Raw genomic sequence first — 25784 nt, 5'->3', positions numbered from 1 at the left:
CATGCTACAGTAACCACGTAATTTTGAGAATCCTACTAAGAGCGAAAATGTGAGATTTGTGAGGAATTTGTTCTACATTTGTAACAGTCCTTCATGCTCTAACTAAGAACATTATAGGAGATTGGTTGTCCATAAGGAGTCCAAAAGGGCCACTAGGAAGAGCATGCATGCTGAAAATTATGAAGAAGTGATCTGGCCAAAGTTTTGCCCTTTTGTCTTCTCTCTATTTCCTGCTGCTTATTTTAAATGCTTGCTCAGGCGAGCTTTCGAGAAAAAGGGAAGAGATTGTTTGTTGAATTATGAACTACCAAAGCAATAAACTAATTAATTATAAAGGTAAATTATCTAAAAGATCTAGGCTCTTGAATCCACTAGACCAAGGAATTAGAGAGCCTTCCTATGATTTTCTTATAATATCCCTTGATCAAGGTGTAAAATATGAACAAGCATGGATCATGAAGAGATTTAACTCAACTATGATCCATCAAACATTTTGTTCTCACCCTAATTAAGAGACCCTTCATTTCTTCACTTCTCTTGTGTTATCCAAGTATAGGCTATGAAGGGATTCTGACCCAACTATAACCCATCAAGGTTTTCACATGGAAAGAGAAGAAATGATTTAGAAAATTGTGATCCTTCTATCAATCATCCCCTTTTACACCGAATCAAGTATGGACTATGAAGGGATTCTGACCCAACGATAGCCTATCAAGTCTCTTGGCGAGAGAGATGAAGGGAGGGATTCTAAAAATTTAAAAGTTCGAAAAGAGAAATTGAATAGAGCGGACTTCTATTCATGATCTAGCTTCATCGCAAACCCCAGAGGGATTACTTAGCCAGACATAGTTGATTTGAAGTCAAAAATAAAATAAAGACTAATTCTACTTGCTGGAGTTGAACTTGCGGAAATTAAAAATTACAGAATTAAAAGATGCAGAAATTTAAACTATCCTATTGCAGAAATTAAAATTACAAAAATTAAATAGAAAAAAATAACTAATTTATTTTTGAATAAAAATTCTGATACAAAAATTTTCAACTCCTAAGCCATTAACAAGGCTTGGAGTTTGAACAGAAAATAAAATCTCTTACAGAACCAGACTTCTCTCCTTCTCTTGGCTTGGGATCAACCTTCCCCTGGCTGACTCTCCTTCTCGTGTGTTGGAAGGATGGAAGAAAGTGGGAACAAGGTGGCTAAAAAGTTTTAAAGATGGTATGTCTGTCTGTCACACAGACCCCTACAAAATTATAGAGTGGAAGAGATATCTCTAGAGTAAAGATATTAGCCTTTATTTATAGGTGTTAAAATGGGGAGAATTTTTTGTTTTGCCGATATGGGATTAAAATAGAAGGATGTCTCTCGTTCAAAACGTTGGAATCTCAATTGATTTTGATTTGAAATCCTTCTCAACTCGATAAGATCTGTTTCCTGCTTTTACGATCGTGCATCAAGCTGCATCAGCATCCGCATGCCGTTCACTTCACCAGGGAGTCCTGCATAGCACATCCAGCCATGTCCATGTGCATCAAGACCATAATCAATTGTTTGAAGACCCAGGCAACCATTCCGTCAGTGAAGCCCACCAAACACTCCCTGAGCCATTGCTTTTCACGTGGCTCACCCATTTTTTTTATGGACCAAGTGGTCCATGGTGGACCACTAGCTTGTAAATTGGATCGGGTTTGCTTTCGGCTTAAAATTTAAATTCATTTTAACTCCGTTTTTGATCTCGTTTGATCTTTTTAAGCCTGTAGATCGGGCTTTTCATATTGGTGCACTTATTTCCTGCAAAATATACGAAAAGTATCAATTTTAAAAGAATAAAGATAATTTGATTATAAATTAATGTTTCTATGAACAAATTTATGCACTTATCACTTATACCTCTATCTTCTTCTTTCTCCCCCATTTCTTCTTCCCGTCTTTATTTGTTTCTCTTCTTCCACTTCTATTTCTTTCCTTATTTTGTTTATTTTTGGTTGCTAATTTTGCTTAATTTTCTATCAGCAAATTCTGGATCTCTATATTATGATCTCCTTGATTAATTAGATATATTCATGTAACCAAGAACATCGATGAAGTTAGAATCTATAAGCAGACACAACGTTACTTAGAAACAAGGTCTTACACTACTCATGAACAGCAAAAAATAGAAAACGAAATTCTGACTTCTGAATATAAAATCATCAATTATTTGCTAAAATATAGATTGCCAACTATATATGGACACTTGTCCTATGGAATATGTTCCAAAGCTTCACACAACAACTCCTCTTTTTCCTCTATCTTGCTTCTGTTCTTTATTGTATCTCGTCACTAGCTACTTTGTATAGGTGGGTAGGTAGGATTTCTGGAGTTGAAAAATCATAGGAAGAGAGGGGCACCCTCTTATTTATAGATCTCTTGAAGCATGAGGTGTCCAGTCATGCTAAGGTTCAACTAGGTGTTCGATATGTGAGCATGAGGTGGCTATTATAATAAGAACAAGCATGAGTTGTTAATCAAAGCATGAGATGTTCATACCTACTTAAACACAAGTTGGCTTTCAGGTATGAGATGGCAGCTTAACATGAGGTGGCACAAGCATGAGATGGCTATTTAGTAGCAAGCATGATGTGCATTAAGAATAGGGTGGCAGTGAGTATGAGGAGGCGATTCAATTAAGAGGCATGATGTGGCAGCCTATGAAAGCACAAGGGTCCTACTGTTTAGTATTTGACATGCAATTCTTTTACAGTCCTTAACCATACTTAGGATTTCATCAATCATTTCCTTATAGTTCTAACTTCTAAATATCAGTTAATTGGAAAATAACTCCACACAATTAACATTGCTTAACTGAATCATATGCATGCTATCACAACCCTAAATTGGAAGTTGGTCAATCATAATTGATCAAAATTTCATTAAAATCTAAAATCCTCGAAAGAAACCATGACATCTGACAATGTATGGCTAAAAATATAACATAACTCAAAGCATTTAAGATGAAATCAAGTTTTTAACTTGCATATATCCCCTAACGCACAATATTATATCTTCAATGATGTCAGCACAATGTGAAAAACAATGATTTTTGGATCACTTATCAAGTCTGACAAGGCTTTCACTAATCACTCTTTAAAAAACTTGTATACGAGGTAAGATGAGCTATAAAGCTCAGCAAGTAAACTTCTGCCATTGTTAATAATTTAAGTTTTCATTGAAAAAAATATGACTCTTAAATCTAACAAAAATAATTATCACCATATATCCAAGTGCAAGTTCACTAATGTTTTAATTAGAAAAATACAAATATGGTAAAAGAACCAAAAAACATCATTGTCAACCAGAGTTCAGAATCTTCAGATAATTCACAATACATCCCAAGTCATATATTATTCAAAAGCTTAGGTGAAGCTTCATTGAATCATTTTGATGATAAAGATTCAGAAACTAAAATCCACTACTACAGAAGAAACAATAAAACAATCCAAAACATATTTTATATCAAATTCTTATATTTTAGATGGTTTCACTTTCACATTATCTTAAAAATTTCGCATATACCCAACTCATAACTTTGTTGCAAATGCTAGAGAGGCCACTCATATCCTTATAGATAATTTGAATGAGGCCACTTATTATCCTTGTTTCTCGTGCAAATGAGGCCAATCATATCCTTGGGGTCCACTCATGCTGCTTGGCCAAGGATCCATATATATCACCTAGCCAGTGGTTCCTCATTGATATTGACTGAGGCCACCCATATGCCACCTGGCATGGGGGTCCCATAGATCCACACTGATAATTGATATGAGGCCATACACCATCAGATTGAGGCTCCTTGTTGAAATTCAAGTGAGGCCATTGATATACTACCTGGCTAATGGTTTGGTTATATTTTTTTTCATTCTGATTTTGCTTTTATATTTCAAATTATTCCTACTTGCTAGATGGATTATTTATTTGAAAGCTCGAATAGAAATTGACAGATGTAATGGCGTTCCAATCACAATATACACTATGTCAAAACTAATGCTTAGAAGATCCAAACAAGAATATGATTTCCGAAGTTCAAAACATCATTTTGAAAACTCAAGTGACTCCATGATTTTCAAGTAGAAACCAGAAATTATTTCGAAATTGACAGAAGTCCAGATCTGTGTATAAAAATTGGCAAGGGCTTTAAAACCAGTGATGAGTCTCAAAGTCAAGACAACTTGAACATTGGTGTAAAATACATCATCAGAATGTTGAATCATAACTTTGAAAATGACTGTAAGATTTAGCTCCGGTGACTTCATATCAAATATAAACTTTTTAAGAAATCATGAAATTTTATCTTGAAGTGCATGAAGGAGATTCTTGTGATGAAAATTATAAATTTTCAGGGCTATATTGTTTAGGATTCAAATTGGTAATTAAGCTCAAAAGTGGCTGCTCGTCATTCAAATATAAAGCAAATCTTAGAAACAAGATTCTAAAGCATGGCGAAGTCACTTAATAAGGAAATATCATAAATTTTGGAAAGGGTCATACAATTCGGAACTTCAAAACCATGTACGGGTTTAAAACTGACCGCAATATTCAGATTTCAGAACAATGCTTGTCAAACAAGAACTCAACCCGAAGGCATGGAAAAGGTTACTTACCTCTAAGGCCAAAGAAATCAGCAAGACCTAGCCCAAGCTCCCTTCTTCTTCTTCTTCTTCAAGACAAAGCACACTTCCCTTTCTCCTCTTTTAGCAGCCCCAAAGCCAAATTAGCCAAAATTACTTGCCTCTCAGGTCAAGTGGGTATTGCAATAGTAATGAAGAATTCAAGGTTCGCCGTACTGGTACCGGATCCCGTATCGGTGAAATTTTGTTTAATATCGGTACGCGGTTCGGTACGGTAATATTGGTATGCTTCGGTTTGGCATACCGGTACAGTAATGAAGAATGGTTCGCCGTACCGGTACCGGACCTCGTACCAGTGAAATTTTGTTTAATGTCGGTACGCGGTTCGGTATGGTACGGTAGTGTCAGTATGCTTCGGTTTGGCATATCGGTACAAGATCGGTACAGTACGATACAGGCGGTATGGGGCGGTATCATATTCCATGATGAAGACAAACATACAGGGCAAACTTGCTAAAAGGAATAGGACTTAATTGCCTGCAATATCCTCTAAGTAAATGTACTTAAGACATTATATGTAAATAGGAAGTACCCCCTATTTGACTTCAATAAAAATACTTAAATGTTCTAATTCTTCTCAAATCACTGATTTCTGGCTTTGAGTCAAAGTTTCAAGCAAGGTTTTAAATCCCAGGGGACAAAGGTGTCCCAGTTTTTCCATGGAATGGGACGCATCGCTATCCCATTCCGTCCAACAGCAGTCCCGGTTATGTATTCTGTGGATATCCTCCATCTTTCTCCCCTTCTTCTTTCCTTTCTTTCTTTCCCTTTTTTCTTTCTTTTTTTTCTTTCTTCTTTCTTTTTTTCTTTCTTCTTTTTCTCTACTTTCCTTTCTTTCCTTTCTCTCCTTTTCTTCTTCCTTCCTTTCTTTTTTTTCATTTTTCTTCTTTTTTCCTTTTATATTTTTCTTTTCTTCATCTTTTTTTCATTTCCTCCTTTCCTCTTTTTTTTTCTCTTCTTGCAAGGATGAGTTTTGGAGTCCCAAGCCTGTCCTGATCTCGTTTTCTTATAGGAATGGGACGGGACGGTTGGGATGCCCCTGTCTCCCCAGGATGTAAAACCTTGGTTTTAAGTTTCAAATGTGATGGCATTTCTCAAAAATTAAGGTTTCATAAATTTTTTTGTACCTAAATGTTAACTAAAACACAAAAATCCAGGTAGAGAAGTCTTAATCACGAAGGCACATCACCTAAAATAATGTTTGACAACACTTAGCAGTTAGCACCATTACAAACTGGTCATTTTTCGTATTTTGTACACACAAACACATGTATATTTTGTTATGTATATATTCTGGTCATTACACATGCTCATGGCTATAAGGTAGTTCACTCAATTAATACAAGTAGTCATAAATAGAATATTGTAGAGGTGGAGCATTACGTGCAAGATGCTCCAACACAACCTCAGTGTGTTGCCTACCTTGAGCTCATGCAACTTCATCTAAGCATGCAAAAAGTATGCCTTCTTGCTTCTTGTTAAGGTGTCAAGGCACAAAATGTGCATGCCTCTGTGATTGTGTGCGGTGCTTGTGTGTGTTATGTTCGATTGCAAGTATGTTGTGTGTGTCGAGGTCCATTATCATTGTTTGTGACTTTGTGTTGGTTATTATGTGTTTATACTTCCATGGCTATTTGTACTTTGTACGGAAATTACTTGTTTATCGATGTTGATTTGTATTTGTTTGTGTTATCATCCTCAAATATATTTAACAACACAAATTCATTATACATGTTTATACATTATGCACATGCAACTCAGCCATAGACACATACATCCCTGAATAAATATCTGCATAAATATACATACATACACATGTACATAAGAATGTATGTTTCTGCATTACATAGATACCGATTTCTAGTTATAATAATGGCTCAGTTCTATGATGCGCACCATTTTGATATTCTAAAATTCTAGATAGCAGAACTTTGAGGTCTGGAGCAACATATATTCTAATATTTGTAATGTGGTTTTTTTGAATCTGTAGGATGCCAAAGGTAAAGAGATAGAGGATGTATTGATTCTCTCTGGGGACCATCTTTACCGTATGGACTATATGGACTTTGTTCAGGTAGGCACTGAATAAACAACATTTTCCATCAATTTTTCATGACTATCAGATTACTAAACTCCAGTTTATCTCCAGAGTCACCGAAAAAGTGGTGCTGATATTACTATTTCATGTCTTCCAATGGATGATAGGTAATTGATTGCATAACTATGGGTTTATTTTCTTTCTTTGACAATGACTGATAGATTCACCAATGTCATTCTACCAAGTGGTCTACCAGTATTATCTCTCTTTTTTTATCTGGGGATAATTTTTCTTCCTTGCAATAGTCCATATAAACTAAACTTTGCATAAAAGTTCTTTTTTGTCTTTCACATTTTGTTAGAAATTAGTTTAATTTCTTTTCAAAGAGGACAATCCTCAATGAACAACCTTACCTTGAGAAGCCAAAAGGCTCAACCAAGATTTGCCATACTGTGCCGAACCGGCCGGTACACCCCATCTCGTACCGGACCGGCGGAGAACTGGCACGATTCGGTCGGTAAAATCGGTACACTGGCGGTACCGAAGAATAAAGAATGGAAAGTGAGAAAGAGAGAGAGGGGAGGGAAGGGAGGGAGGTGGGAGCTGTCGGAGGCCGGCTGCAGCTGTCGGAGGGCTTCCGAGCCCCGTATCGCCCGATAGGGCTTTCAAGAGAGCAAAAAAGAGAGAGAGACCGCTCGGAGGGGGGGCGGGGAACCAACCGGACAGACGGTGCCTCCGTTGCGAGGCTCCCGATGGCCGGTGAGCCGACACCGATGGCCTGAGGGCGGTCGAGCGGGCGGAGCCCCTCCGCGGCTCCGCCCCTTCTTTTTCGAAACAGACGATATCTGTTTCGATTTTTTTTTTTTTTTTGTTTTAAACTTATGAAGTTGGCAACTGGGTTGCCGACTTAAGAATTTTTTAAAAAAAAAAATAAAAATCGTGAAGCCGGCAAATTGTTTGCCGACTTCACTTAAAACCATGTTTTTAAAAAAATTTGCGAAACAGGGCGATGCCCCTGTTTCACGCCTGCGGCGCCGCGCGCGTGGACGGCGCTCTCCGACGGCCACGGCGGCCAGTCAGAGGCCGTCCGACGGCCCCGCCGACTCCTTCCCCTCTCTTTTTTTTTTCTTCCTCTTTCTCTCTCTATTTCTCTCGATTTCTCTCTTTTTTCTTCCGGTTCGGGTCGTCGGTTGGTACGGTATGAAACTATACCGAACCGTACATCGATCGGCCGAAACGGCTGGCGGTACCGGTTCAGCAAACCTTGGGCTCAACTAATCATATATATCAGATTTTAAAGCTTACATATTTCCAAGGTATGCCATACTGTACCAACTGGCTGGTACAGGGCATGTCGTACTATACTGGTTTGGCATTGGTATGCGGCATAGGGGCCTATCGACACTTGGTATGCCGAACTAGCTTGTACCGACACAATAATAGGGTGGTATTGGTACGAGCAAGGTATCCTGAACTGGTACCGCCGGCCGTTTCGGCCGGCTGGCGGTACGGTTCGGTATGGTTTCATACCGTATCGAACCGACGACCCAAATCGGAAGAAAAAGAAAGAAATAGAGAGAGAGAAAGAGGAAGAAAAAAAAGAGGGAGGGGAAGGAGCCAGCGGGGCCGCCGGACGGCCTTCGACTGGCCGCCGTGGCCGTCGGAGGGCGCAGTTCACGCGTGCGGCGCCGCAAGCGTGAAACAGGGGCACCATCCCTGTTTCGCAAATTTTTTTTAAAAAATATGATTTTAAGTGAAGCCAGCAAATGATTTGCCGGCTTCACGATTTTTATTTTTTTTAAAAAAATTCTTAAGTCGGCAACCCAGTTGCCGACTTCATAAGTTTAAAAAAAAAAAAAAAAAATCGAAACAGACGTTGTCTGTTTCGAAAAAGAAGGGACGGAGCCGCGAAGGGGCTCGCCGCTGACCGCCCTCAGGCCGTCGGCGTTGGCTCGTCGGCTACTGGGAGCCTCACAACGGAGGCACCGTCCGTCCGATAGATTTCCGCCCCTTCCGAGCGCTTCTCTCTTTTTTGCTCTCTTGAGAGCCCTATCGGGCAATACGGGGCTCGGGAGCCCTCTGACGGCCGCAGCCGGCCACCGCCAGCCTTCGGCGGCTCCCACCTCTCTCCCTCTCCTCTCTCTCTCTTTCTCACTTTCCGTTCTTTTTTCTTCGGTACCGTCGGTGTACCGATTTTACCGGTCGATTCGTGCCGGTTCCCCGGTTCGGTACGAGATGGGGTGTACCGGCCGGTTCGGCACGGTATGGCAAACCTTGGGTACGAGTCTTGGTCCAAGATGGAATAGGTGTGCTTAAAAGTTGATCTTGCTACTATTACATTATTTTTTCACTTTCAGTTTATAGTAACCACCACAACCCCCACCTCCAGTGCCGGCGATCTGCTAATGAAATACACCTATCAACAATTTTGTATTCTTCTACTCTTTGGTGACCATTTTGTTTACATAATATATAATTTTCTAGATAATTGTGTAACATTTTCACTTTTCCACCTTTTTGATATGGGATATTCTTGCTAACTTCATTACGATTATATCTCTCGGAATTTACTATAAAAAGAGGTTTTGAGCAAAACTCAGTGAAAGAGGGCAAAAGCAGTGAAAGAGGGGCAAAAGAGCCTTGTGCCTCTAGGGTTTCATTAACAAGTATATATAGTACAGGATGTTCATATAAGGAAGCAATAATACAGCCCAGCTACTATAAAAACCTTTACTATATATAGTACAGAATATTCATGTAGGGCAGTAAATATAGCCCAGCTACCATAAAGCCCTCTACTATATATATAGTACAGAATATTCATGGAGGGCAGTAATAATACAGCCCAGCTACCATAAACCCTACTATACATGAAAAATAATATATAATACTAAATATAGCCTAACATCTCCCCTTAAGCGGAGCATCCTTGGCATGGAAGCAAAGATTGGTGTGCAAAGTCGAAAATCGAGAGGTGGACAAAGGTTTGGTGAAGATGTTAGCAAGTTGCTTATCAGAAGAGATGAACCAAATCCAAATCATCCGATTGAACTTTCTCCCTCAAGAAGTGATGATCAAGTTCAATGTGCTTCGTACGAGCATGTAAACTAGGATTTGCAGCAAGATATGTGGTGCTAAGATTATCACAATAGATGCAAATAGAGCGCCATAAGGAGACTCCAAGATCACGAAGTAGATGACGGATCCAAACTGTGTCGATGAGTGTGTAGGCCATACAACGATACTCTGCTTCAGTACTGGACCGAAAAATAGTAGGCTGCTTCTTAGCTGACCATGAGATAAATTAGATCCAAGAAATATGCAATACCCCAAAGTTGACCTCCGTATATCTGGACAACCAGCCAATCAGTATCTGAAAAGGCAACGAATGATGGATTTAGGCAGTGGGAGATAGAAATGCCGTAGGACATTGTCCTGCGAATATACCAGAGAAGACATTTAATAGTTTTCATGTGTGTCTTGCGAGGTGCATGGAGATATTGAGCAACCATATTAACAGCATACGAGATGTCTGATCTTGTGAAGGTAAGATATTGCAAAGCTCCAATCATTTGACGATAGGTATAGGGATCTTCAAGTGGATGCCCTTCACGAGCCAAGAGACGAGTACTCGAAGAGAGCGGAGAGGAAACCAGCTTACTAGTAAGAAAACCATGATGCTCAAGCAGTTGATGCTTATATTTCTGTTGAGTCAGATGAAGATTAGAGGGTGCGTAATTGACTTCAATGCCTAAAAAATAATTTAGGGTTCCTAAGTTCATTGCAAACTCTCATTGTAAAATGCCTATAAGAGCCTCTGAAAGAGAGGAGGAGCTTTCAGTAACAATGATATCATCGACATATAAGAGAAGGACGAGTGCCAGAACAGGAGCGACAAATAAACATCGAGGAATCTACGATACTTCAATAAAATCAATCACAGAAAAAAAAGAAGTAAAATGCTGAAACCGAGCCCAAGGCGTCTGCTTGAGTCCATAGATGGCCTTCTTTAGGTGGTAGACATGATGAGGAAGAGAAGGGTTCACAAAGCCAGGTGGTTGTTTCATATAGACTTCTTGAGAGAGAATACTATGAAGAAAGGCATTCTTCACATCAAGTTGCCAAAGTGGCCATCTAGAGGAGAAAGCAACCAAAAGAACAGTACGAATAGTAGTCGGCTTGACGATCGATGAAAACGTTTCAGTAAAATCAATATACTATTGCTGTTTGTAGCCCTGAGCCACAAGTCGAGCCTTGAGACGCTCAAGGAGCCATCTGCCTTCTACTTGTATACCCAATGAGATTGATTGATGGTGGAGGAATAAGATCCCAAGTAGAGTCAGCCAATAAGGCATCAAATTTCTCAATCATAGCTGCCCACCAACCTGCATCCTAAAAAGCCTCAGCAAAAGAGTTAGGCTCAGTGGGAAGAGAACTCGTAGAAGTGAGGAAGGAGGTAGACTCTGCCAGATCCTTTGTCATAGATCGGGTGAGTATAGAGTGTGTACGGAAAGGTGGAGAACAATAGGTAGGTAGGTAAAGAAGATGGAAAACTGGTAGATCTACAGCAGGTTGAGTGGAAAGGGGAGGTTCATAAGGTGGAGGATCAGGATCGGTTATAATAGTGGGTGCAACAATCTGGAGGTTGTTCATTTAGTATAGACCTGGAGCTCTTTTTCACCAGCAGCAGCGATATGTTCTCATCTCTAACCTGTATGGCATCATGATTCAAATTGGTAGGAGATTGAGTTAATGACTGAGAGGTTGGTGAACAGAAGGAGTGAGTTGATCGGTATAAGAAGTGCTAGAATCATCAAAAGTAGAGATATGGGTGAAATTGAAATTAGAGAGTGCATCAATAGTAGGACTCTCATCCAGTAAAGGAGGATTAGAAAGAAAATTTTAAAACAAATGAAAATTTGAAACAGTAGAAACAGATGCAAAGGATGTAGAAAATTTAAAGAGACAGGAATATGGAAAAATTGTTTCAGCAAAGGTAACATGCTTAGGAATGAAATTTTATTAGTGCTTGGATATAGGCAATGAAACCCTTTATGCTTATCAGAGGTCCCAAGAATACATAAGGAAGTGATCAGGGAGAGAGCTTATGATCGGCAATATCCTATAGATCAGGATAAGACAGGCATCCAAAACTTTTATAAGTTGCAAGTTAGAAGGGACACAACCATGCAAAATATTGTATGGTGATTTTTCTTTCAAAACAACGAGTACGATTTACAAGAAAAACATAGTTTGAATGGCCTCTGCCCAAAAACGAGGAGGCATGTAAGCTTCAAAAAGAAGACTTCTAACAATATTAGATAAATGTCTATGTTTCCTCTCGGCAACATCATTTTGCTGTGATGTGTGAGGATAAGAGAATTTGTGAATAATCCCAGTCTTGAACATAGAATAGAAAATTTTTCATTTACATATTCCTTACCATTGTCAGATTGAAGAATTTTAATTTTGTGATGAAAGATATTTTCAACCATTGCCTGAAACTCTAAAAATTTTTGAAAAACCTCATGTTTAAATTTTAAAAGATAAAGCCAAGAATATCGTGAGTAATCATCCATAAATATTACATAATATTTATATCCAGAAATAAAATGAACAGATGCCTGCCGTACATCAGAATGAACATGTTGAAGAGGAAAAACAGATTTTGATTCAGAATCATCAAAAGAAAGTTTCACATGTTTTCCCATGTTGCAGGCATTGCAAATAGATAGTTTGATTGCAGAATGACCATCAGAAACAACTTTATTCTCTTTAATAAATTTAGAAAGAATAGTAAGAGTGGGATGATCTAACCATTTATGCCAAATATCTCTACTAAATCTAGATGCAATAAAAGCCAACTGTTGCTTATTCCCTATGCTTGCAACTTTAGAAAAAATTGGATAGAGTGAAGTTCCTGAACTACGGCATTTGAGAAGCTCTTTCCCCGTTTCCTGTCCTTTATAGAAAAATCAGAAGAGTCAAACTTGAAAAAGGAATTATTATCATGGCAAAATTGATGAACATAAAGTAAATTTCTTTTAGTAGAGGGAACAATGCGAATATTTTTGAGAGCAAAGGAGTTGGAAAAAGTATTCAATTGTGTTTCACCTGTCTGAGTAATATTAAGTAATTTTCATTACCAACTATAATTTTTTTTTGCCTAGTATAAGGTTTAGAAAATGAGAGAATACCAGGATTAATAGTCATATGATTAGATGCTCCAATATCTGGATACCAAACCTCCTCACCAGGCTTATGAAGCTCATGGCAGCGAAAGTCTGAGGAATGTCATCTGTAGTGAAAGTATGGTTGAAGCATTGCCTGCATTGAAGAGCAGAATGATTAAATTTTTCATAGATCTGGCACTGTGTGACAGGCTGTGGAGCATAGGGGTGTTGGTTAGGTTGATTAGGTTGAGGAAAAGGCTGAGGATGTGAGTATGCTCCATGATATCTACGATCAAGATTTGAATTGTGTCTGCCACACTGTCCTCTGCCTCCACAAAATCTATCCCTATGGCCTCCATGATTAGCTCGACCGTGGTATGCATAAAGAGCTTCACCTTCATGATGGAAGTAGCATGTGGTGTGGTCAAGCCGGTATGATGCTAAACTTCTGTTTCTTCTTGCATTAGAAGTGGTTGAAGTTGCTCAAAGGTAGGTTTTCTCCTGTGTTCAAGGTACTTACAAATCCTATATATTTCTCTGATAGTCCTAGAAGAACAGTCATGACCAAATTGTAATCCGACTCGGCTTCTCCAATCATCTGGAGGGCATCATCTATCGATTTGACTTTTTGCATATATTCATTTATACAAATTGACTTCATAACTCATACTTCAGAGAAAAGGCCGTAGAGGCAGTCTTGTCAAGAAAGTATGCCTCAATGATTTTCCATGCATCATAGATTGTTTTGGGTGAACTGATATGACCATTTGTAATATGCTAAGAGACAAAGTAGCATTAATCCAGGAAAGTATGGTGGTATCTATCTTTTTCCAAACTAAATACTCAGGATTCACAATTATCTTCTTATCAATTATTTCAATAGTTTGGAAAGGAATAATATCAGTCGCATCCACATGCGAAGTCATACCAAAACTTTCTAAGAGATGGTGGTATCTATCTTTTTCCAAACTAAATACTAAGGATTCACAATTGTCTTCTTATCAGTTGTTTCAATAGTTTGGAAGAATAATACCAGTCCCATCTACATGTGAAGTAACACCAAAACTTTCTAAGGCATTTAGAAAAACTTGTTTCCACACCAAATAGTTAGAATCTGTGAAGTCTAATGGTACGAGAGTTTTGATGTTAACAACTAGTAGTGTTGAGGTAAAAGAAGACAGTTTGTCACCGAGAGGAAAAAAACAAACAAGAAGGAAGAAGCAGAGATGAGGTTAGAAGTTACCAACGGAAGATTACTTCCCTGATGAAAGAGAGAGACCAGAGAGAACCAAGTGCCACCGGGAAAGATCGAGTGGCACCAAACAATAAGAGAAGAGATCGCTTTTGGAAGAAGGCGAGGTTTTGGTGGTTGGTGGCTGTGGATCGATATTCCCTAATTAGGGTTCTCACTCTGATACCATGAAAGACGGGCAAAAGAACCTTGTGCCTCTAGGATTTCATTAACAAGTATATATAGTACAGAATGTTCATATAGGGCAGCAATAATACAGCCCAGCTACCATAAAAATCCCTACTATATATAGTACAGAATATTCATGTAGGGCAGCAAATAATACAGCCCAGTACCATAAAAACCCCTACTATATATATAGTACAGAATATTCATGTAGGGCAGCAATAATATGGCTTAGCTACCTAAAACCCCTACTATGCATAAAAAATATTATACAATACTAAATATAGCCTAACACTCAGTATTAGGAGTTAAGACCTTTGAAATGTCAACAACTTCCTGACAAGTATACCTATTTCTGCTAAAACATGTATGAGATACATACCTCCATTAGCACAAATTTATTCCACCCTTTGTGAAAATAACTACAACACCCAAAACTACTTCAATGTTTCTATTCCTTTATACTGCAGAGATGCCTGATATATCTCTTTCTTATTTTTTCCCTTTTAGCTTCTTTTCTTGTTGCTCCATTGAGAGCAGATATTATAGCAGCGCACAATGAGTGCATGGTGTTGAATCAAAGCTTAATATTCCCTTTAGCATCACTTTCTTTTTACTCTCACATCCTCTTTAGTGCCTTTATGCTTTCAATTATTTTTTTTGCTATATATTGGTTTCTCATCAATTTTTTAGCTTTTAACTACACATTTCCCTTTACTATTTTATAGAATCCCCCTGCCTTTTCTTTTTTTGTTTCATCTTGGTGTTTTGAATTCTCATAATGAGATAAGTGATGCTATATGTGACCAACCATGGAATTCAATCTTCTTTTGGTGATGCTGGATACGTTCCTTCATGATATTTGGGATCACGTGAATGCCACATTTCCTACTATTTACATAATTGCGAAGTTCAATTGGCATAGTACTATCACGTCTTAGGGGATCACATGGATACAACATTTCCTACTATTTACACTAATTGCCCGGTTCGATTGGCATGGTACTATCACATCTCGGGGATCACATGAATGCAACATTTCCTACTATTTACATTAATTGCCCGGTTCGATGCGCCCCCAACTGCGATCATGAGCCAAGGGTCGCATCAACTGCTGCATACTCAGAGAACTCTCCTCGCATGCATGCAAGGCATTCCATATGATATCAAATTCATTGTAGCGGAGGTAATTTAAATCACTGAAAGTCAAAATTCAATTAACTAACAAACTCAAATGATAAATAGAAATTAAAAGTCTTACATCAATTAAATGTCAAATAGTAATCTTATAAAATATAATAAGAAATCTAAATCTAAATTATGTCCATATTGTCGAATATCATCTTTAATCTCACCCTCAAAGCAATCTCATGTTCGAAACTATGCATCTGAATTTGAAAGAAAAGAAGAGATAATGAGCTCAACAGCTGAGTAAGTAATGATTACCTTAACTAGATAATTGATATAATAACATAAGATATAATAGTCAAATACTATTTACCGTTAATTAGTGTAAGAACATAATTCATTTTCAAAACACAAGTCCAATAATTCAGTTTCTTTCAAATATTCATATATATAATCATAAATCTAACCCAGAACAAATCACATTGAACTCAACAGCCTTTAACTATGACCACATTATACCATGTGGCTTGGCTGGAAACATACTTGCACTTATACCATGTGGAGTATGCTGGATCCTACGTTGTGGACCAGAATACCGCACTTATACATAGCGGTGTGGGCCAGAATATCATATTTATATTTTGTGGCCGAATCAAAAACAGAACAGTGAGCTCAATAATAGTAAAGTGCATTATCCCTAATTGGCACAATCCAGAATATAGTCAAGTTGAGAGTCCAAATCCAATCAAAATATGCATACATGACATAAGATCATTAAACATATAATAATAGCCTAAAAATATTACTTCAAAATTTTGTATCAATTTTCTATTCAAAACCCAATTTCATAAAATTCGCAAATCACATATAAATTGATTGATAACTAATTTGATGCTAAATATAATATCATATAAAGAAAAATCTAGGAAAGGTAGATCATTACTTTGCATGAACAATGGGTAGACAACTCCAACTAACCTCCAGATTCTTCTTCAGAACCTGATATCCAAAATTATACATTTTTATCAAAATCCAACCATTAATAAATAAAAATTCTAAGTTCCAACACTATCGCAGGGTTGGTCAAGTAGAAGTGTCCGATATCTTGATCAATCTGACCATCCTGATGTCACCTGATCATGCTTAAACTAAGGTACAAATGGTTCTACATAAATCTTGGGTCATCCAACCTAGTAGCACTGGCCTGATCAGGGTGGGTGCCAGCATGCTGCTTGGTGGTTATGGGTTAGGATTCGTTCATCGAGGTTTATTAAAGTCATTGAGAAGAGCCCTTTGCTAGATCAAACAATCCTAAGAGAGTGAAGAGAGAAACAATCTAGAGAGAGAAACTAGATAGAGAAAGTAGGGGAAGAAAGAGGAGAATGAATCTCTTCTTTTTTCTCTATGCTTAAGATTTGTGCAACTCCTTTTTGGATCGTTTTCTTGGTGGCTGGGCTTCTCAAGTGGACTAGGCACGATTGGATATTGGGCCTGTTTGGACCTAGGTATTACATGTATCATACTAACCACAAGTTGAGATGGTTCATGTATGAAATGGAGCCCAAACCTGTGCAAATTGGCCCTCACTAGGGTGAACTACTCTAGCGGTTTTAGGCGGTTCATCACAATAAAGGCAAAAGGCATGTTCAGGCCGATTAACCCCTCTCCCTAATGAAGCGAGAAAAGGTCACCACACACTTTTCTCCCTTTATTTCACTTGGTGAGCAATGTAACACAGGAGAAAAAGAGGAGCAGAGAAAGAGAGGAGAGAGTGGAAGGGTGAGCTTTTCCATTTTCTTTGTTTTTAATTACATCCCATAAATAGGCTTATATTGAAAAAAAATTATGGGGATGTCATGCTAAAATTTTTTATTTTGGCATGATTTTGTGATACATCATAGGTCTTAGTCAAATCTATCAATGGTTGTTTTTGATTTTTTTGATATTTGATTTATTTTTTATTAAAAATATTTTAGATAAAAATAATAAAAATTTAGGAGATGTTAAATTTTAGAAATTGTTAGGGGATGTTAGATTTTAGAAATTATTATCATGCTCAGGGTCAAGGATGCTTTTTGCTATGTTTGACTGTAATTTAATTAATTTTGGTATATTAATTGTTTTTCAAATAAAATTCCAACTTAAAGTACTGTTAATTAGGCTATTACACTTAATATGGACCTAAAAATATTTGTTGTACCTCCTATCGGGGACTACATTAGCCATAACAAAACTATAATTTTTGAGTTTTTATTAAAAATAAATGTTATTTTTAATTAATAAAAATTAATATTAGTTCAAAATTTTCAACACTATCAAGCACTCTGACGAGGGATTGCCTAGGCCATTTTGTGATACAAGTAATGATGATCGTAACCCTTCTACTGATGATGAATTTGATGGTCTGTGTGGAGGTAGTGGTTAGGGAGGGTGCGTGCGTATTCCTTTGCTTCATTCACTAGGGAGTTGCAGTTTGAGTATGGGACATAGGATAGGGACCATGGGCATAGGCTAGGGAGGATACCATAGCATACAGGAGGAGGGACCCAGAGGTGGTGGATGGGATACTGATATGGCTGTTGAGGTGGTGCATTGAGTGGAAATCCCGGACATATTGAGATCCACCGATGCTCGGGATCATCAACATATACCAGATCATATCCTCTTTCGTCGAGTTTGGACATATGCATATGCGATAAGTCTTCATATTACAGCAGGATCATCCTTCCCAACCTCCGTTAGACTATTGATCAAGCCTTCCTCAGTCGTTTTGTAGATTTCACCATTATACCAGATAGAGCAGTAGTATTGGCATGTAGATGACCTACCAAGATCCTAGATGGGCACCATACAAAGGTTGGAGTCAATTCCTAGGGCCCGACTCTCAACTTGATCCAAAGATGTGCAAGGGACATTGACACTTGACTTGGAATTGGACGTATGCATATATACTACATTTTCAATTTTTTAAATGTAGGTATTTGATATTTTTAAAGTTACACTTAGTTAATTTAACATGTATTATGTAGTCACACTATTCTTTAGGAATGTAACATAAAAAATAAAAGTACATTATACTTAAACACGAAAAATGGTCTCAGAAAATCCTATTTTTCACTTAAAACAAAATAAGGGAAGCTTAAAAATCTCATACTGCACTACAGTCTCCCGCCAATACAGAGTCTGGTATCGAGACTGTGAACTGAGACTGTGATCCTTGGTTATAATATAATATTTTAACATCATGTTCCATATTCATATTTTCTATTGGATGTATTATTTTGGCTTTTCCCTCCTATTGTTCGTGTTCTATGAATATTTTGTGGGATCACCATATTAACTGTGTATATTGTTGATTGTGTGTTTCTTGTTGCTTCTTAATTTTTGATTTTGTTCCACTTGGCATTCAGTGTCTTTCCCTCATCATAAACTTAGTTTTCTGTTTCTCTCTAACTTGTCATTGGGGTATGATTTGTACTCATTGTACTAGAAGTGCCGCTCAACAACCCATATCTGCTATACACTTATATCGATGCACTACTAAGCTCACTAAAATATCATATATACTCTTCACCAGGTCTTAGTATCACCACTGCTATGTTTTTCATATTAATCACTTGGAACTTTTGGACAAGTGCAACTTTCAATATGACTTGCTACGCCATGCTTCTTAACTATCCAATCCCTTGCTCTCACCCCTTCAATTCATTCTTATTTACAATGATTTAACCCAAACACTAATGACACAGATTATTCTAACCTTCTACTTACATTTCTAAACATGCTTTAGATTAATTTTATATAGGTCCGTCAGTTTATTGATCATCTCCACATGGTGCACACATTTTATTTGATGGCTTCTATGAACATCAAGAATTCTTAGTGATCTTAATGAGGTGTCCATGCAGCCTTCTCAGGTCTTCCTCATTCTCATTGTGTTTAATATATCTATCATGCTTTCTAGGCAGTGTTTAATTCAGGTTATCCAGGGGTTAGAAGCAGGTTATGCTGCTAACCCCCCCAAACAAGGCCACTTTTTACATGGGTAAAAATTGGTCAGTCAAGTCCAATAAAGTAATTTAACTGGGTTAATATTATTTCATCGCTGCTGTGAAATAATATCATCCCATTGTTTACTCCTTTGGTACATTTTCTTCTTCTTCCTCAACTTATCCCACTAACGCCAAAACTTCAATCAAAGAGAGATTTATATTAAGCCAGGGATAAATGAATCTTGCAGCATTTAATGCAAGTTGGGTATAGCTAACCCAAGGTGCAACCAAACATGGCTGTAGGGTCTCTAGTGGCTCCTAATGCCTGTCTTGGGATATCCAGTCTAGAAGGTTGGTGGTAGATAGCTTCAGTATTATTGCATTTAATCTTTCCATGTCCTGTCTTTCTCATGGGGTCATGGTCATATTTCTGTATGTTGATGATATGATCACAGTCTAGAAGAAACATCAGTGTCACTTGAGAAAAGGTCCTTTCTTGGTATTTTCATGGCCATAAGTTTCCTGTTGTGGTTATCTGCTACCCTGGTGGAGTACAAACTGATCGTATTTTTCATGCCTGGCTGGTGATTGGATTAACCCTGAATCTATTAAACTTCTTCAGAAGCTCTAATTCCATAATGGTAAGCCTCTCTTGTACCTCTTATGGCAGCTTCTACGTACTTTAATTGACCCCACCATTTAATTGTTGGACACCTCCCATTCCATGCTTATCATCATCTTGGTTCCCTTTGTGTTGCTCAACGTGGAGTTGTCTAATGGATTATTCACTTACATTGGAACATCATTGCAAGGTATTGTTGGTACGCTCACTGTTTTAGTTTCCGGCTTACTCTGATGCTAATAAGGTCATTGATATGACATTGTTGTTTACTAAGATGCTAGTTTGTATTTTGTAGGAGCTCCATCTCCTAAAAGAGCATGAAGGTAAAAATGTTTTTTCATGTTTTATATTGAGACTTAGTTATGAGCCATGGGGGACACCACTAGTCAGAATATTTGTCTTAGATGCCATACTCTATCCTGTCCCTCTTTATTGTGATTTCAGAGGTTTATTTATGTTTGCAACAATCACCTTGTTCATGAGTATGGCATTCTTGGTCTTAAATATTAATGGTACCCAAATTGACCCTTTTGTACCTTAAAGACTAAAAGATTACCCATCCATATATACACTCAAAGTCATGGAGATCTGATCAGTTGTTTCTCCCTTAAAGGGATCGAAGAAAATGAATAAATTGGAGTGGTTATGAGAATATGCTAGAAGTAAAGCAATTGCTGGTTAGAGTAAAGAAGAAAAGAAAAGAGAAAAGAATAAGAGGATTTTTTTTTTTTTTTAATTTAAAGAAGTATATGACAAAAAGGCTCTCCCCTGCTTATAATCTTCAATGATAAGGTGGTGTTGTTTTCCTTTTTTATTTTATAATGTTAAAGCCGTCATTCTCGATAATCAAGATTCCAAAATGTCTTACAAGTCTAGCCAGTATTATTATGCTTCATAATAATCCATATGTCATCCATAATGGAACCCAAACCTTCACTATGGCCCATTAACATGAAACTATCAAAAAATTAACCCAATGCAACATAAATACTTACACATGAATATGATTGTAATATCATGTGTTGAGTGAACTCAGCATATTGGGATCGAACATCACTTATTTGTAACTGCCATATTGCTTGGATGTTCCTGTGATTATTTTTTCCATCTAAGCTCCTTTACCAAGTCTCTTACATTCCCACTTTGAGTTAAACTAATAAATTCCTTGTACATGTACCATACGTGTATAGTTTACATAGTCCTGCAGTATATGTTCTACAGTAAGTATTTTCATTATAGTGGTGGCAATACCACATGCACACATGTTTATGTTCTTAGGCTTATGCCCTAATGTCATGTTTTTATTTTATGCATGACATTTTTGAATTAGAAGGGGGGGTAGGGGTGGAGACTACAATGAGGGCTTTCGGGTTTGGCCTCACCTCTCAACCATATGACTTTGGCCTCAGATATGCTCAGCTGAATATTGAAGTTGGGGATTTGAATTTGTAGCTCTTAACTGTTGAATCTGATACAAGTTCAAAATCATTTATTTTGAGACCACTTCTCTGTGCATCGTGCTGTTCTAAACTGGACAATTTAAATGTTATGATGTTTTTATTTGTTTTGTAGGTTATCAACATCCAAAGTTCTTGAAGTTTTGTTTCTGTCTACTTTATAGTGCCTCGATCAAGATCAATGATTTGGACTTTCAGTTTAAGTAGTTTACATTTTAGGGAAGCAGCTACATCTGTACTGTCCATTTTGAGATGACCTAGTGCATGGGCAAGGAACCCCTCAATTCTTCACTTTCCTGTAGTTTAGTGCAGGGGCATTATTCGGATGTTAGTTTTAGTAAATGTGACACATGCCTTAAGAATTTGATCCATGAGATCTCATAGGCTAGCTAGGTATAACTTTGTCAGTGAACTTGAGAAATTTAGTAACACTAACGTATTTGCACAAACACATTGTCATGACTCAACAAATGCTTGGGGATGAATATAATCATCTGTCTTGATTCTTCACTGTTTTCAGAATAATAAATTGCATATGAACTCTATCATACAATTTTAGATCCTTTAAACATCATAGTTCTGACCTTCTCATCATACTGGAATTACTAAGATATTTTGATAACTTTATTAAAAGCTCCTTTAGTATTTGTGACCAGTTAATATTATTTTATTCATATTTGGATAAAATTGAGATTGTAATTGCTAATTGTATGGTGGGTACCCATGTTTGCCGTACCGGTGGCAGCCGTACAGTATCATACTGGTATTGAATCAGTACATAGTATGGGGTCATACCAACACTTGGTACACTGACCTAGGTATCATACCCGATCTATCGACATTATATCAGGATGGTATTGGTACTGTGTCCGGTACCAAGATGGCAATTTTGTAGTCCTTAAATGCAAATGGAAAGAATGCTTTATTTGAAACCTAACATTTAAATAATGAACTTTGCAAGTTTGCTTTAGAAACTGCCAATCTTGATCCATCAATGCATTACTATATTGAATCTATATTTGAATTCCAAATAGTTGAGTTCTTTGTTATAGACCTTTGGTATTTCATGAGTCAATTAATATTCAGCAAAACATTGATTTTTTAACTTGTCAACATTGTTGTCCAGGGATTAAATATTGAGCAAGAATAAAAAGCAATAGCTTATAGACTATTGGTTTGCAATTTCTATAGATTGGTATGGTTTGGTAAGGTTGGTATGGACCGATTCAAGGGAGAACTGATATCCTGCAAATGCTGAAACTGTTTTTCTGTTAGAAGCAATACCCTACCAAATCAGTGGCATTCAAATCCTTGCTTTCCGTCTTTTTGATCTTGCTACATTAGAAAAGAACTTTGGTGCATATTCACCTCCCTAAAGGGCTAGGTATTAAAACAATGCAGCATATATGTTACATTGCCTAATTCATAAGTACATAGATGTGCATGTAGTACTAAGAATTGTATCATTTCCCATTACTCACAAGTTTTAATTGTTGGTGGTTCCTATAGTGGGATTTTGTTTTGATCAAAGTTCTAGTTCTTTGATTTTATTTTTTGTTGTTCAATTAATTAGTTAGGTTTAGGAGTTATGAAGTTGACTCCATGTGGTTAGGACAAGGCTTTATGGTTATGGTATTCAACAAATTAATCACTTAGTAGTTACCAACATGTTATTTTTGACATTTGGTAGTCAGCTAATCCCATACCAATTAATGTAATTAATTGCTAGGCATATTGAAGTATAAATGAGTGTCTAATTGACACAGACATCATCGGACCCTCAGCAAATAGTTCAGCTCCCTGTACCTCAGTTCAGTGTTTGGGTCAGCAATCATGAAGATAGCTCATTGATCTGAGGTATCTATGGTAGCACGCTGTATCCAAGGTATTCAAATCACTGTATCTGAGGTATCCAAGGTATTTTGAGGTTTTGACACTGTGAGTGGGAACGCCATAACGTTGTCATCCAACGTCAGAATTCTTATTGTGTCCCCATTTCGGAAAGCTCTTTGCGAGCTTTACGAGGCTGGCGCTTCGCCGCCACTACAAATTTTGGAGTCTAATTCAATCATCTGATAGACCTATGGGAGCGCGCAAGAGTCCTAGTCCGATATGGAGTCTATTTTTAATTTATTTAGCATTTTATTTTCTTTCGAATTCTTTTTAGTTGAATTAGGACTTTTACACTATACATAAGGCCATTGGCTATCATTGTAATCATTTTATTTGAAAATTATTGAATCAAACTCGTGAGAAGAGAGTTCCTTCTTCTTTCCCCGTTTTTGTTTCGTGCATCTTCTTTCTTCCCAACGATCATCGCGCTATAAGTTGCGTCAGTTGGTATCAGAGCCCTTCAGATCCATGAGTGCTGATTCTTTCTGTAGTCAGATACGGGGGGTGGTCGCAAGAAGAACCAACCTGCAAATCAGGCAGCAGCCCATGATGAAATCATGCAACGAGAATGGGACCTGATGTTGGAATGCGAAGATTTGAGGAGACAAGTAGCGGATCTGACTGCGCGCTTTACGCAGTTAGAAACCCAGGATGCTAGATCCAAGGCGGAACCTGATGATCGCAGATCTGAAGGAGAATTTTCAGATTTCGAAAATCCTTTTCATGGGGGTCTTCCCACATGCCGATGAGAGGGCGTGGAGAATTGTTCGAGCGATCAATCCATTGGTTCGACTCTATCAGAGTAGATTTACCTGAATATTCTGGTAGTTACAAACAGAGGTATTTCTCGATTGGCTGGACCAGATCGAGCACATCTTCGAATACAAAGAAGTTCCTGACGATAAGAAGGTAAAACTTGTCGCCCTTAAATTAATTGGTCGAGCTTCTGCATGGTGGCAATATTGAAAAAAATTAGGGAGCACAAAGGCAAACTAAAAATCCAAGATGGGAGAAGATGAAGAAAGCATTGAGGGAGCAGTTTTTACCCTTTAACTACATGCAATCCTTGTACCAACACCTACAGAACCTGCGACAAGGTCCAAGATCCGTGGATGATTACACGAAAGAGTTTTACCAACTTGTGACTAGGAACGACCTTGCGAAAAATGAGGAACAGATGGTGGCAAGGTACCTGGGGGGACTATGACAGCAGATTCAGGATGTTTGGAGGCTCCATACCTGTGGACCGTCCAAGAGGCATACCACTGTGCTGTTGTTGCTGAGCAGTTGTGGCGCAAACCTATATCCAGATCTAATCCGCCCCAACGAAGCAATCAAACGACAGAAAACCAGGGGGACGTGTGGTGCAACACTACTAACCCTCCTGTTCGTATTGAGATACAAAATTCTCAAATCCAACTCTGGTTGGGTCATCGAATCTGCGGTGTTACAATTGCGGTGAGATTGGATATGCGGAATAATTGTAAAAAACCCGTGGACGACCCAGAAAGCAGCTGTTGATTGAAGGAGAACTATTTGTGGAAGAACAAGAACCTGTTTACGATGAAACGGTAACAAAGAGGATGACCGTGCTGTTTGGCGATAGGGGAGGCTTAATTATTTGAAAGAGCCTATTTGCTCCCAAAAGAGAAAAGAGGACTGAAGGCGGATCAATAACTTTCATACCTGCTGCACCATTGAGAAGAGGGTTTGCAAAGTTATCATAGATGATGAAGCTGTGAAAATGTCATCTCTCAGGAGGCTGTTATAAAATGAATCTATCCACAGAAACACCCACAACCATACAAGCTGTCTTGGTTTCAAAAGGAGAGTGAGGTGATTGTTGACAGTCGCTGTCTAGTTTCGTTCTCTATTGGATAGAAGTACTATGACAAGATATGGTGTGATGTTATTGGCAATGGATGTCTGTCATCTACTCTTGGAAAAGCCGTGGCAGTATGATCGTGGTGTTTTCATGATGACCGTCGAAATATTTATACCTTCTAGAAGGATAATCAGAAGATCACTTTGGTGCCAATGAAGGAAGAGGACTTACCCAAATCTAAAGCAGAAATCAGCATCAACCTTCTGATGAAGCATACCTGTCTGAAGGAGGCAATGAAGGTCAGCTACTTGCTGGTAGTAGTGGAGAAGGGCGACTTAACTGAGCATGCGATCCCACCCTTGGTACGTCCTATACTCCAAAACTTTGCTGATGTGTTTTCTGAAGATTTGCCTGGAGGATTGCCACCAAACGAGATATTCAACACTATATCGATCTTGTTTTGGGGTGAGTCTACCAAACAAACCGACGTACCATATGAGCCCAGCTGAACATGAAGAGTTGCAGTGGCAGGTACAAGAGCTGTTGGACAAGGGATACATCCATTCGAGCATGA

The 25784-nt window shown here is 38.0% G+C and overlaps 1 protein-coding gene across 2 annotated transcripts in view; it reads left to right on the top strand.

Moving 5' to 3' along the window:
• Positions 1-25784, top strand: part of LOC105034020 (glucose-1-phosphate adenylyltransferase large subunit 3, chloroplastic/amyloplastic) — a 147045-nt gene that overhangs the window by 87689 nt on the left and 33572 nt on the right. For both annotated transcript variants that reach the window (XM_073253742.1, XM_073253743.1), the window contains 2 exons: positions 6656-6739; positions 6815-6870. In XM_073253742.1, coding sequence (XP_073109843.1) covers positions 6656-6739; positions 6815-6870 — 140 coding nt within the window. The remainder of the gene's footprint in view (positions 1-6655; positions 6740-6814; positions 6871-25784) is intronic.

The sequence above is a fragment of the Elaeis guineensis genome, chromosome 3, assembly GCF_000442705.2.
Source record: "Elaeis guineensis isolate ETL-2024a chromosome 3, EG11, whole genome shotgun sequence".
In the NCBI taxonomy this organism is placed as follows: domain Eukaryota; kingdom Viridiplantae; phylum Streptophyta; class Magnoliopsida; order Arecales; family Arecaceae; genus Elaeis; species Elaeis guineensis.
Note: the sequence above shows the minus strand (reverse complement) of the source record. Positions and strands in the feature narration are given on the sequence as shown.